The 12,674-nt window shown below is 39.2% G+C and overlaps 1 protein-coding gene across 1 annotated transcript in view; it reads right to left on the bottom strand.

Moving 5' to 3' along the window:
- Positions 1 to 138: 138 nt before the first annotated feature.
- Positions 139 to 12,674, bottom strand: part of dip2ba (disco-interacting protein 2 homolog Ba) — a 55,658-nt gene continuing 43,122 nt past the window's right edge. The window contains exons 15-38 of the mRNA XM_084427522.1: positions 12,487 to 12,580; positions 12,240 to 12,359; positions 12,035 to 12,149; positions 11,809 to 11,948; positions 11,217 to 11,353; positions 11,039 to 11,119; positions 10,567 to 10,694; positions 10,361 to 10,475; positions 9,939 to 10,140; positions 9,481 to 9,593; positions 8,427 to 8,507; positions 8,217 to 8,340; positions 7,241 to 7,362; positions 6,543 to 6,654; positions 6,347 to 6,456; positions 6,106 to 6,236; positions 5,750 to 5,918; positions 4,903 to 5,073; positions 4,759 to 4,820; positions 4,619 to 4,676; positions 3,876 to 3,950; positions 3,553 to 3,727; positions 2,085 to 2,208; positions 139 to 1,950 (exon numbers count right to left, since the gene is read on the bottom strand). Coding sequence (XP_084283648.1) covers positions 1,698 to 1,950; positions 2,085 to 2,208; positions 3,553 to 3,727; positions 3,876 to 3,950; positions 4,619 to 4,676; positions 4,759 to 4,820; positions 4,903 to 5,073; positions 5,750 to 5,918; positions 6,106 to 6,236; positions 6,347 to 6,456; positions 6,543 to 6,654; positions 7,241 to 7,362; positions 8,217 to 8,340; positions 8,427 to 8,507; positions 9,481 to 9,593; positions 9,939 to 10,140; positions 10,361 to 10,475; positions 10,567 to 10,694; positions 11,039 to 11,119; positions 11,217 to 11,353; positions 11,809 to 11,948; positions 12,035 to 12,149; positions 12,240 to 12,359; positions 12,487 to 12,580 — 3,012 coding nt within the window. The 3' untranslated portion in view covers positions 139 to 1,697. The remainder of the gene's footprint in view (positions 1,951 to 2,084; positions 2,209 to 3,552; positions 3,728 to 3,875; positions 3,951 to 4,618; positions 4,677 to 4,758; positions 4,821 to 4,902; positions 5,074 to 5,749; positions 5,919 to 6,105; positions 6,237 to 6,346; positions 6,457 to 6,542; positions 6,655 to 7,240; positions 7,363 to 8,216; positions 8,341 to 8,426; positions 8,508 to 9,480; positions 9,594 to 9,938; positions 10,141 to 10,360; positions 10,476 to 10,566; positions 10,695 to 11,038; positions 11,120 to 11,216; positions 11,354 to 11,808; positions 11,949 to 12,034; positions 12,150 to 12,239; positions 12,360 to 12,486; positions 12,581 to 12,674) is intronic.

Here is a 12,674-nt window from a genome sequence, read left to right as displayed (position 1 = left end):
GTCTATTTCTGACGTACTTAAAAGCGCTCGCTCTACTCTCACTGTCTCGTCCAGTGTGGAAACGGTGTGAGGCTCATTCAACAGTTCCTTATTTGCACAATGCTCACCTGAAATTACTGTAGTAAAGACAGTAAAAGATTCATTGATGACAACAATAAATTTAATTAACATAAAACTTTATAAATTCTGCACCAACAAACAATATTTTGACAATTAAGAAATGAGAATTAAAAATACAAAAAGAAAAAAAAAAATGTTATGAGAATGTGTGCATTGTTAAAGAGCTGCACAGAATTTCACATGTAAACAATCTGCAGGAAGAAAGAAAATTGATATCTAAGGCCATCTTGAAATAGACATGTTAGGTGCTAATACATTTTACTGTAATTTTATTAGGATAGAAAAGATCTCTCTTTGCTCACATTATCTTTTTTCCCCATATGCTGGAAAGCCTTGGTTAAAACACTCTTACTTTCTACCACACTCTCTCTCACACACACACACACACACACATTCAACATTGAAGGGTTGTTCACACTGACAGATTTGCAGCAACATCATGGTCCAGCACTCGGCGACCTCGGTGTCAGTGTGAACGGGGCTTACGAGAAACAGAATGACAAAACAGATATCAAACATGAAAGTTATCTATTTTGTGACCGTTGTAATTTGTAAAAATATTTGTTTTGTTTTTGCATCGTGTTCTTGAGCAAATTGCCATCAAGTATGAAATATCAGTCAAGTTTTTGTAGGACCGGATAATAAGGTCCATTTGTTTATACAGTAACACCAGTGAGACACTACAATATATAGACTACACACAAACACCTTCCATCTATTCATCTTTCCAGTCCCTTTACACAACAATCGAAATGAAGACAGAAACATACATTTAGGCATAGAACTGTCTTCATCTTGAAACGTTTCTGTCACCTTCAATATACACGTTTAATGCATATAGATGTCGAGTTACAAATGTATTCTGTTAAAATTGCTGTGCTTTCAGTGAGGACAATTCCACAAATTCCTCCTCACCACAGTTCACTATTGATGTGCATTATAGTGGGAAATGTCAGTAAAATAAAAAACTTTATGCAGCAATAAAATGTGGTGCATTTATTTTAAAACCATTAAAATGACTAGCAGTTTCGATTAAAAGAAGATATGTTTGTTTTGCTGGTGATACTGTTGATCCATAAAACTAAGTTAGCACTTCCAGAATGAAAACTGAAGGACTCTCCTCTGAGCACTAGCTCAGGAGAGGAGATAAAGTGCGCAGAAAAGCTTCATGTAAGTCCCTCAGGTCTCACTGTAAGAGCACAAGCGCTGCTCTATGGAAGAGGCATATCGGAAGTGGCACCAAAAGTTAGACATCAAAGTCAATGCAACTTGTGAAAATGTGGTTTTACCTGTTTTAAAGGGCAGAAATGTGTTCTAAAAGAAGAGCACCACCCTCCCGGATGTCCGGGGAGGGTTGGATGGCTTAAGCCGGGTGACCGCCATTGGTCGAATAGACCACAATCACATTAAGAGAACATCAAAATATGTACAAGGCTCAGCGCAGAGGCAGAAAGAGGCCTAGCCAGCTTTTTCCTCCGTGTCCAGTTGCGTGCTAACGGCACAGAGGAACAGCTGTGTTGTGAGTGGATCTTTGGGTGCCACACGTTGAGCTTTAAGCACTTTAGTCCTCTTTAGGCTCACATGTTGTACGCCACATAGATGGGATCCAGCTGGTCGGCCAGGAAGGAGTCGCGCAGGTGCATGCGTTGCTTTTCCCCCCGCGAGTTGATAGGGATGACGCCGGGGTCCACGATGACCACTACACCAACGATGAGGTGATGCTCTTTCAGCACAACATTAGTGACCAGGGGAACCAGGTCGAGAGCTTCCTGCTCAGAACCACTGAGCTCCACCACGACCACCAGAAGATTGGTCCACGTAAAGACGGCACTGTACGACGAAGCATACGATCCAATCAGAGACAGGAACTATCATTTATAGTAACTACAATAAAACTCATTTAGTGCAGTAATTAGAGACTGATACATGCAGACAGGAAGCGTAAATGATCTCGAGGTTCTCACCTCTCAGCGATGCTGCGGTGCGCCCGAGACACAGATATCTCAATGTCAATGGGATGATAACGCAAACCTCGCAACTCCAGTGTTTCATCAAGTGAACCTACCACAAACAGAGCATCGTGGCGATCTGGTGGATGATAAACCACAAGAAAAAGGTGTGAGACAGTGGACCAGCACTATATCCTACCATTTCTGAGAATGCATGTAAAGTTTTTTTGTGACATTTGGTTATGAATTTAGCTTCTTGGAATATCCAGTGTAATTATAATAAGTGAAAAACTTCCTACAACATTTTTTTTTTTTTTTTTTTTGATGGAATTTCTTATATTAACAATATATCTGTGAAAATTGTACACTACTGTTCTACAAAGTTTAGTGTCAGTAAGACATTTTTAAAAGTCTCTTATGCCTACCTATGCTGCATTTATTTGTTCAAAAACAGTAATATTGTAAAATATTTCAATTTAAAACTGTTCTATTTTAATATATTAATTTTTTTAATTTATTTTAGTGATTAGAAGCTGAATTTTCAGCATTATTACTCCAGTCTTCAGTGTCACATGATCCTTCATTCTAATATGCTGATTTGTTGCTCAAGAAACATTTCTTCTTATTATCAATGTTGAAAACAGTTGTGCTGCTTAATATTTTTGCAGATTCTTTGATGAAAAAGAACAATGGAAGCTTGTTTCCACCACAGAATAAAACATTTTAAAATATAATTGCGTCTATCTCACAATTGTGAGTTTACATCTCCCAATTCTGACTTTATTTCTCAGAATTCCAAGATATCAAGAATTGAGTGATATGAAGTCACAATTGCGTGTTATAAAGTCTGACTTTATAACACGCAAATGTGAATTTATATCTCGCAATTCTGACATCTTTTCTCAAAATTGTGATATAAACTCGCAATTGCGAGTTATAAAGTCCAAAAAGATTTTTTTTCCTTAGAATGAAGTGTTAAAAAGTCAGAATTGCGTGATATAAAGTCGCAATTGCAACAAATAAATGCGCAATTCTTACTTTTCTCAGAATTGCGAGTTTATATCTCACAATTCTGACTTAACACGTAATTGCAACTTTATATCATGCGATTCTGACTATATATCTCCCAATTGCGCGTTATAAAGTCAGAATTGCGAGATATAAACATGCAATTCTGAGAAAAGTAAGAATTGTGCATTTATTTGTTGCAATTGCGACTTTATATCATACAATTCTTTGAGATAAAAAGTCATAATTGTGAGATAAAAAGTCGCAATTACCTTTTATATATTTTTATTCTGTGCCAGAAACAAGCTTCCATAAAGAACAGCATTTATTTGAAATAGAAATCTTTCGTGACAAATGTAAAAGTTTTTACTGTCAATTTTGACACTTTTGAATGTAATGCATCCTTGCTGAGTAAAAGTATTAATCATTTCTTTCAAATTTCTGACACCAAACTTTTAAATTGCTAGTTACGGACCTCCACTGGCATCCAGTAGCTCTGTCCTCCTGACAAATCCCAGATATCCGGTTCTGGCCCAAAGCGTTTCGGTCTCTCCAAAGCTCAGCCGTGTGTTGAAATGGTCGGCCTGCAGGCTCTCCTCACCGTAGATGGTATAGTAACCACTGGCATTGTGAGGACTGTTCACCCAGATCTAGAAAAAAAAGGCAAGAAAGTGATGAAGATGACAGCTGTCACACAGAGCATGATAAGAATATGGAGAACTTTCCTATATAGAGAAATGTACATCACTGAAACAAGTTGTATTTGTGCGTTTACTCCAATTTAATGTGTTTGGTCACCTCGCCTAGATGACAGTCTCCTAATGGTCCTCTTGTCTCTGGGTTCACAATGATTACTCTCACTCCAGGAAGCATCTGAGGTAAGGCAAAGAAAACAATACGGGATGACTGATATGTCTTATAACAACCATATAAGATAAACTAAAAATAAGCGGTGGGTAGTAACTGATTATGTAATAGTTTTCCTAAAAGGAAGTACTTGTAATTAGATTTTATTACATTTTAAAATACTCGTACTCAGGCTACAGTTACTTTTATTGATTAGATGATTACACATTCACACAATGGCAGTAAATGATTGATTCTCTGATGCCAGTTAAACTTTTTTTTTTTTTTTTTTTTTTGTTATTTTGATTTCAAAATTGTATATATATCTTTTTTTTATTTTATTTTTTTACTTTAATATATATATTATTTACTTTTCATCAACTCATGAACACCCTGAAGTTTGGGATCCTTCATGTTGATAAAACTGGAATATATTTTCATTCTTTCTAATTTTATATATTATATTTTCTGATATGAATATGATCCAATCCAATCTATGTGATAAACGAGTTCAAAGTAATCGAAAATGAATCGAAAAATAGAATACATTACTTAAAATGTGTAAAATAACAGATTCAAATACTAACCACAATTTTCGTCATGTAATTTGTAATCAGTAACAGACTATAATTAGCAAGTAATCTACCCAGAACTGAAGATAAATTAGGACAGAACTAGAACTAGGATGGCCTTACAGTCCCAGACTCCATCAGTGGCAGACTCTGAGGAGCTCCTCTCTCCACCAGTCTCACTCTATGACAGAGACAGAAGGACAACGTCACAATACAAGCATGTACAGACTGTCTTCAAGTCATCACTGCCATCTCACACATACCTGTCATGACGGAGGGACTTCATGTCTACGTAAACAGTGGTCGGGTCTGGACCAGCAGTGCCCTGATGGAAGGAGACAGAAATCAAAATAAGGCTTTGCTTTTGTGTCATAACACAGTTGATGAAATATGTTTATTGGCCCAACCTGTAGACAGATTGCCAAGTTGACTCTGGCGCCGAAAGCGGTGCTCACTGCGCGTGGAGACAGGCCCAGGTCTTTGAAGAGCTTGGAGAATGACTGCGTGAGAGCCAAACGAGGCCTCTCTTCGGCTATGACGACACAGCTCCTTACACACGATAGGTTCACCCCGCGCGCCTGCACATACATCTCTCATCAGCTTTTATAGACACGTCAGCACTTTATTTACCTTCACCATCCCTTTCTGTCTGTTGTCCTCAGTATTACAGGATTATTAACCCAAAATGTTTAATTCTATCATCATTTACTCACCCTTGTGTCATTCCGAACCCCTATGATTTCTTTCTTTTTTTTCAACTTGCTGATTGTTCTATTCCATATGAATGATTTGTGTTTAAATCAAGAACTGGATCATTCCTTTTTGTAAGTGAATCATTCAGGCTGGTTTTGTGAGCTAGGTCGATCTTGTCGAACTTATTACCGGTATCAGAATATTTTTTCATAATTTTGGAGCTGAAAAGAATGGCCAGTATATTCTTAAAAATACTCCTTTTGTGTTGCACTGTAGTCATACAGGTTCAGAATGACATGAGCATGTGACGCATACAGTTTCACAATATTGCGGTTTTTACTGTTACGCCTGAGTGACGCAAAATCCCCAGAGGGCGAGAGACAGTGGAAACAACGGAGAGAGAGAAACACACACATGCACCGAAATACAGCCTCAGGCGTAACAATACTGCATTCATTTGAACAAAAATACATTCTTGATAAGCATTAGAGACTTATGACATAAAAAACATACCGACCCCAAACTTTTGAACGGTAGTGAATCTATATCCTGCTGACTCACCTTGAGAGTTTCAGTCTGTGTGCCAAGGCCCTTGGTGCAGAGCTCCATGACCGAGTATGAACAGAAGGTGTCTCTGATCTTATACTGACTGAGCGTGCTCAGCCACAGGGGCAGAGACGTCTCCAGCTCCGAGGGAGGGATCAGGATTGACTGGTGACCTGAATAAACACTACACACAAAGATATAAGTTACAATGGGTATTCTATAAATTGCATGCATAGCATTGTGTCCTAACCAGGTGCAGACACCGCTTAACCTCGTGCAGACACCGCTTAACCTCAGATTAACATGGAATAGATGTGATTTATTGCGTTACGTCTGGTTAAGTCAAAATCACAATACACTGTGTGTACTACCTTGACAGACACCACAGCACGAAGCCCAGGCCACAGTAGGGGTCCATGCAGATGGCAATTTGTCTGGAGGAGTACAGCTCACATTGCAGTTTGAGGGATCGACATAAAGCATTGACCGCTGCGTGAGATATCTGAAAGAAACACATAAACAAGCTGTTTAGGACCTGACCAGACAAAATTAAGAGAAAGATACTACACACTTGTTCTTGCCAAAAAAAAGAGGAAAAGAGACAAGTCTTGCCTTAACTCCGGTCAGCATGCCTGTGGTGGACACACTGAAGTCCAGGTAGGCCAACATTTCTGCAGTGGGCGGTTTATAGATGTTTGAAGGCCGTTTTCTGGGAAGATCATCTGAACACACAAGAGCAGTCAAGTCAGGTATACCGATCTTTCATCAATGAGCATAAAAGCCATTGGAATATTTTTAATTTCTGTACCCGTGTCTATGATATTCGGCCACGTCTTCACATTGACGCTGGCTGCCGCTTCTTTAGACCGCAAAGTCTTCATCAGGGTCTGAGTCGTGAGGATGCATGCTGCTTTGCTCACCTGATACAGACGACATTTCACAGATTTATATGCCATGCTCTAACAGATGTGGCCAACATCAGTCCCCCTAAGCACTTCCCCTCGGGGGAATCCCCGCCGCCATTTTGAAGTGCGTTCCACTTTGTGAAGTGGACGAGGGAAGTTCATATGGACAAACCCTCGCTCCCTCGATTTTGACCGAGGGAGCGAGTCTACTTCATATGTACACTTCAGGTACCTATATGTCCCACAATGCAGTACGATTGTGACGTCACCACATATGTGTCTAATCAACACCACAACAAACAACGTACATCCGAGTGAACGAGACAGAGGGTAGTTAGCGAGTGAAGGGCATGACAATTTTGGACTGGAATGCAGCCCTGGAGAGCCAAAGTCCTGCAGAGTTTTGCTCCAACCCTAATCAAACGCACCTGAACAAGCTAATCAAGGTCTTAAGGGTTACTTGGAAAGCTACAGGAAGTTTTTTTTTTTAACAGAGTTGGAGCAAAACTCTGCAGGACTGTGGCACTACATGACCGACGCTGACTACCCCTGCTCTAATAAAATCATAAATGGATGGCATGCGCAAAATAAACAGACTCACATCAATGATCATTCGGACTGTGGGGAGAGTGGCACCAAGATTCTGTGGGTGAGGAGGCCTGACGGTGACTGGAACACAGCCGGCATACAGACATCCATAAAAGGAGGCTATAAGATCTATGCCTGCAGGAAAGAAGAAAACATCTTTCTTGATAATATGTCATGTGGTATTTCATGCTGTTATTTCTGGGTCTTTAAAGGGACAGTCACCCCCCCCCAATAATGAATTGAAGAATGTTGATAACCAAACAGTTTCAGTTCCCATTGACTTATACAACGGAAGTCAATGGAAAATTTAAACTGTTTGGTTACTAACATTCTTCAAAATATCTTTTGTGTTCAGCTGAGGAAAGGCAGTCGTAGAGGTTTGGAACGACATGAGGATGAGTTAATGATTACAGAATCTTCATTTTGGGTGGACTATCCTTTTAAGGTGCTCGGAAATGCATGTCAACTTCAGTGACCGCTGGATTAAAACAATAGATTTTCTATGTGGCCAACAGGCACTGAAGTTACCATATATTTTAATCATCTTTTGGAAAAAAAGAAGAAAAGAAAAAACACTTGAAAAATGCAAAATAACTGTATATTATGTTCATATAAAAGATTCTGCCAAAATTCTACTAATAATTTTAATTAAAAACAAAATCTGTGCATTAATGTGTTCATTCTAGCTGTATATTAACTGAGGTGAGGTCACATCTACTGTTGTTCTGTGAATTTTTGTTTTCATTAGGAATCTATTTGATCTAGAATTTTGTGTGAGGGCTAAAGATTTCCCTAGCAAGTTGGTCATGCGGATTCACTGTGTTTGAATATCACTTAAGTGTGAGCAGTGCTTTATACATTGCAACACTACAGCCAATAGACAATGGACTTTTTTTCTTTCTTTTTTTTGCCTGCAAAAATTTCACAGACATTTCCTAATGTGACAGCACTTTAACATGTTCTTTGAAAGCTGTGATGGATGTCATTACCGGGAGGATAAAGCAGTACTACGTTGTCGCCAGTGTTAATTCCTCCTCTTTCCAGTAAAGCTGCAGTGATCTTCTCTGCTTTTTTGTGCAGTTGAGAACATGTGGCTGAGCTCACTGCTACACCCTGCAGGCCAGAGGAAAAAATAAGTCAGAACGGGGTGATGGTTTGACTACATAATCAGTTTGATGGGGGTTGTATATGCGTGTCACCTTTGCATTCAGCAGCATATAGAGAACATGATCAGGATCAGTCTGTGCTCTCCACTGCAGGGCTTCAGACAGGAACTGATGCTACAGAACAGAAGAGGACAGGTCAACTTATCCATATAAACCACAATAAGATCAAGAGTAATCTTAGTCTTTAACAAAACAGGAAGACACAAATCAACTCATAGCATTTCAGCAAACAGCAATATTAAGCCAGCAAATAAAACAGGTGTAAGGTTTATAATATCAGGGGTAGGTGATAGGTCACATAGTGTGTCTGTCTTTAAACACACATAGCAGGACTCATGCAGGCAGCAGCAATAATGACCACACCATGCAGTAAAAGTGTGCCTACAGTTTCTGAAATGTAATGTTTATGTAATCTGAATTAAAGCCACATTTGTAGGACATAAAACACATTCTGAGAAGCAAAAGTAGCAATTACAATGAATTAAGTCACAATTCTGCGATATTAAGTCAATTTAGTCTATTCTGACAAAAGGGTCCATTTTGCTTCCATTTTGAAGTAAAATCTAAATTCTTCAAAACACTTTATACACTTTTTTTTTTTGGTCCCTGTAAGGCCCTGAGGTGGCTGTTGTTGTTGGTAGCAATGGGGATTTAAAGCTCAGCACACACAAATAGCAGAGCGTTGCTGGCATTCAGCCTTACCATGTTAGTGGGCCACACACAGAGCTACAGCCCCCCACACGAGAGAGAAAGACAGACCAGAGCACAAGCTTAGAGGAGACGAGAAAAAACTCTTCATCTCCACTTCTCCTTAAACTATTTATGCTGAGTTAGAGTTAATGATATTATCATTTAAACCAGATATCAAGGTGCAATCCTGTGGTGTTTGCAAGTACCTAGAAACTGGAGGCTTAATCTTGCAAAATATTTATAATATTGTGTGTTATAATACACTTAAATATTGTATTACTCTATTATAGACTACTATAAGAGATAAGAGGCATTACTGAAATCTTCATGTCCTGGGACATCATGCAGGGATATCAATAGAGTTTACTAGGCAGTAGTCTAGTAATCTTTGGCTAACCTTTCTGGATTGTTCTTGGTCATCAATGAGCCTAAGATCTCTCCCACTAGCCTGTGCGATCCTCTTTCCTGCAACCAGGTTGCCCACCATGATGGAGGCCGGACCAACTCCCACTGTAAGACAAGACAAGTTTATTTTTATAGCAAATTTCACACATAATAGCAATTTAAAGTATTTTGCAGATTCATAAGAACAGGTGTGAGAAATATGAAAACATAAAAATAATAACATATAATTATATATATAAAAAACATAAAAATGTTTAATTTGAATTAAAAATGAATAAAAAAAAAAAAAAAGGTAAAGATAAAGTACATATTAATAAAACAACTAAGGATGTTCCTTTGAACTAATGGCAATTAACTTGATGCTTAAAGTTCCCCACATCAAATTCAGATAACTGATCACATTTCTGAGAAGTGTGACTATTTTTCAGGATTTGATACGGTTTTCAGTACCTGGCTGCTTTTGTCTGGGTTTTGGGAGGTTGGTCACGCACGTATGAGGGCACATCAGAATGTTGCAAGGGTGCAGAGAACCCTCCAGGAAGTGCTGCTTGGTCTCGGACACGTGTATACCACCCAGAGGAGTTTTGGGTAACGTGTTTCCAGGCACCAGCGCCAAACAATACAATCCCACCTGGTGGATACTGTCTATTGCCTGTGGGAAAGCATGCAGGGACAGGAATTCATGACACCTATTACTGTGAAATAGAGGGTCAAAACCTATAATTGCAACATTGGATATTGTCAATTTGTCATTGTGTTCTGCCTCATTACATTAAGCCTGCTGGCTCAGGTTCATTCATTTCAATGACCTACTTCAGACTAAACTAAATCAGTTTTAAGTGAGGTCAACAACTTGGTTGTTTGTGTATTACCTGTAGGACTCTACTCATCCATTGGAAACTGTCCTCTTCATTGGCATCAGGTCTCTGCTCTGCCACGATCACTATTCGCTCATCATAGAACACGGTGACGGAGAACACGGCAATCCTGCATATATACGACACACACTTTCAAAACACATCACATTTCCACCTGTAATTTGAATGTGTTTTTGTTTTTTCTTTTGCGTCATTCGTACCTCCCTCTGTAGACGGTTTTGACTGGCTCTACCGCCAGTGCTGTGGCCACCAGGTCATCTGCATTGTGTCTGCGACCACTGACTGCAAGCAGACCCTCAATCTTCCCCACCACAAACACCAAACTTCCCTGAGGGCACAGAGAAGAGTTCATTCAATAAAAGACAAAATACTGTGCAACAAATCTTAGTAGCTGCAAATACAAATAGGCTTTGTTCCATACTATATGTATACTACTGTTCAAAGGATTAAAAAATGTCTTGAATTGTTTATTTAATCAAGATTTTTTGATAATATCAGGATTTTTTTTAATACAGAAAGTTCAAAAGAACAGTATTTATCAAAAAAAAAACCTCAAATATAGGGCTGTCAACGTTAACGTGTTAAAGTATGCGATGAATTCAAAATCCTTAATGCGTTAAAATCATTTAATACAAATATATGGAAAAACTAAACTACTACAGTATTACTTACCGGACCCACAAAGCCCAACAGTCCAGTGCGCGTGAAGGGAACGTCTCCTATAGGGGTACCACCTGAGTTTACAGGAATCACCTGCAGTCAATAAGGTCAGTGAGAGATGTTTTGAGTAAATGTGTGTATTCTGTGTATTGCTTGCAGAATTATTTCTCTCCATGCACTTTTTCCGTACTTCAAAAGTGTTCTTGGTCACCCCGGGCAGGCCGTAGTACATGGTGCCTCCGGCACGCGAGTTCAACACTATCTCCCCGATCTCATCAGTCTTACAGAGCATGGGCGGCCCATCGGGCTTCACAATACACATCAGAGCTGTGGAGCAGAAAGACAAGACAGAAATTATTTCAAACACATTATATTTAAATCTGTAATTATTAAATGAATTGAAATAAAAACAAAATCCAACATTTAAGACCCTTATGTGCCTATACAATCATTTATATTCATAAAATATTATAATATAGATTTTTATTATTATTATTCCCTATATTGCATTGATACTGAAACATTTAAACCGATGCGTGGATGTGGTTTGGGTCGGGTTCATAAACATTGTATTTTGTGCATTATTTTTGTTCAGGCTACTAAAAGGATATAAATCAGATAAAGCAAAAATTCTAGTTTTTGCTGATTTAACACATACACAACTAAATTAGTTGCTAATATCCAGTAGTTGTTTACAAGGTAGAAACTGGTTTCGACGATTCACACCACACTCACATAATCAACAGTGAAATGTACAGTGAAATGTTCAAATGGAGTCTCACCTCCAGGCATGACATGTCCTACATCTTGCACGGTAAGGGCAGAGTTCTTATCCTCTGTGTTGACCCGAATCACCCCGTGACTGAGTCCTGCCATTGACAGGATGGCCCTGGCAGGGAGTGGAGCACCTAGAGTACCAGGCCTAAACACAAAGAGTGACTTTAAAGCATATCTATGCCAATTAAGTATAGAAAGATGATGTGCACAGCTCTTAATACATGCAGGTACCTGCGGATGGCCACGGTCATGGCCTCAGGGGAGGAAGCACATGGGCAGATCATCTCAGGTTTCAGACCATGAGACTGAAACACGTTCAGAAAGGCATCACAAGACGACACCGACCCTAAGACAGAAATATGGATCATTTATTGGCACTTAAAGCCACTGAAACACAGAAATAGAGCAATCTCTTTCCCCTAGCTTGTTTCCTTACAGGGATTGGCTCCATCAGCTACGATCAGCATGCGCAGGGAAGAAAGAGTGGTGTCCTTCTGATCTCTGTGAGCCATCATAGCCCAGTGCAAATCTCTACATTTCACCAAGGCCATACGAGCTGTGTGTAAACATAAACATGAAAGAACTTTAGACACTGTACCACAGAACTGTTGATTCAACATGATTGGCCATTATTCAGATCACAATAACATAACTACATGCACAGATGTTGAGGATGCCTTTACCTTTGTGAACATGAACTCTCTGCACCCAGGACAGTGGACAAGCCTTCATGACAGAGTAAGGCACACTTATAGTGTGGATCCTGTTCATGACACTCTGTAAGAATGCACAAACATGCGGAAGTAAAAAAAACGGCGACCATGTAGCAACAAGTCTGTGAAACTGAAAAGAATGCACAGAACAGAAATCG

The sequence above is a fragment of the Rutilus rutilus genome (assembly GCF_951802725.1).
Source record: "Rutilus rutilus genome assembly, chromosome: 13".
In the NCBI taxonomy this organism is placed as follows: Eukaryota; Metazoa; Chordata; class Actinopteri; order Cypriniformes; family Leuciscidae; genus Rutilus; species Rutilus rutilus.
Note: the sequence above shows the minus strand (reverse complement) of the source record. Positions and strands in the feature narration are given on the sequence as shown.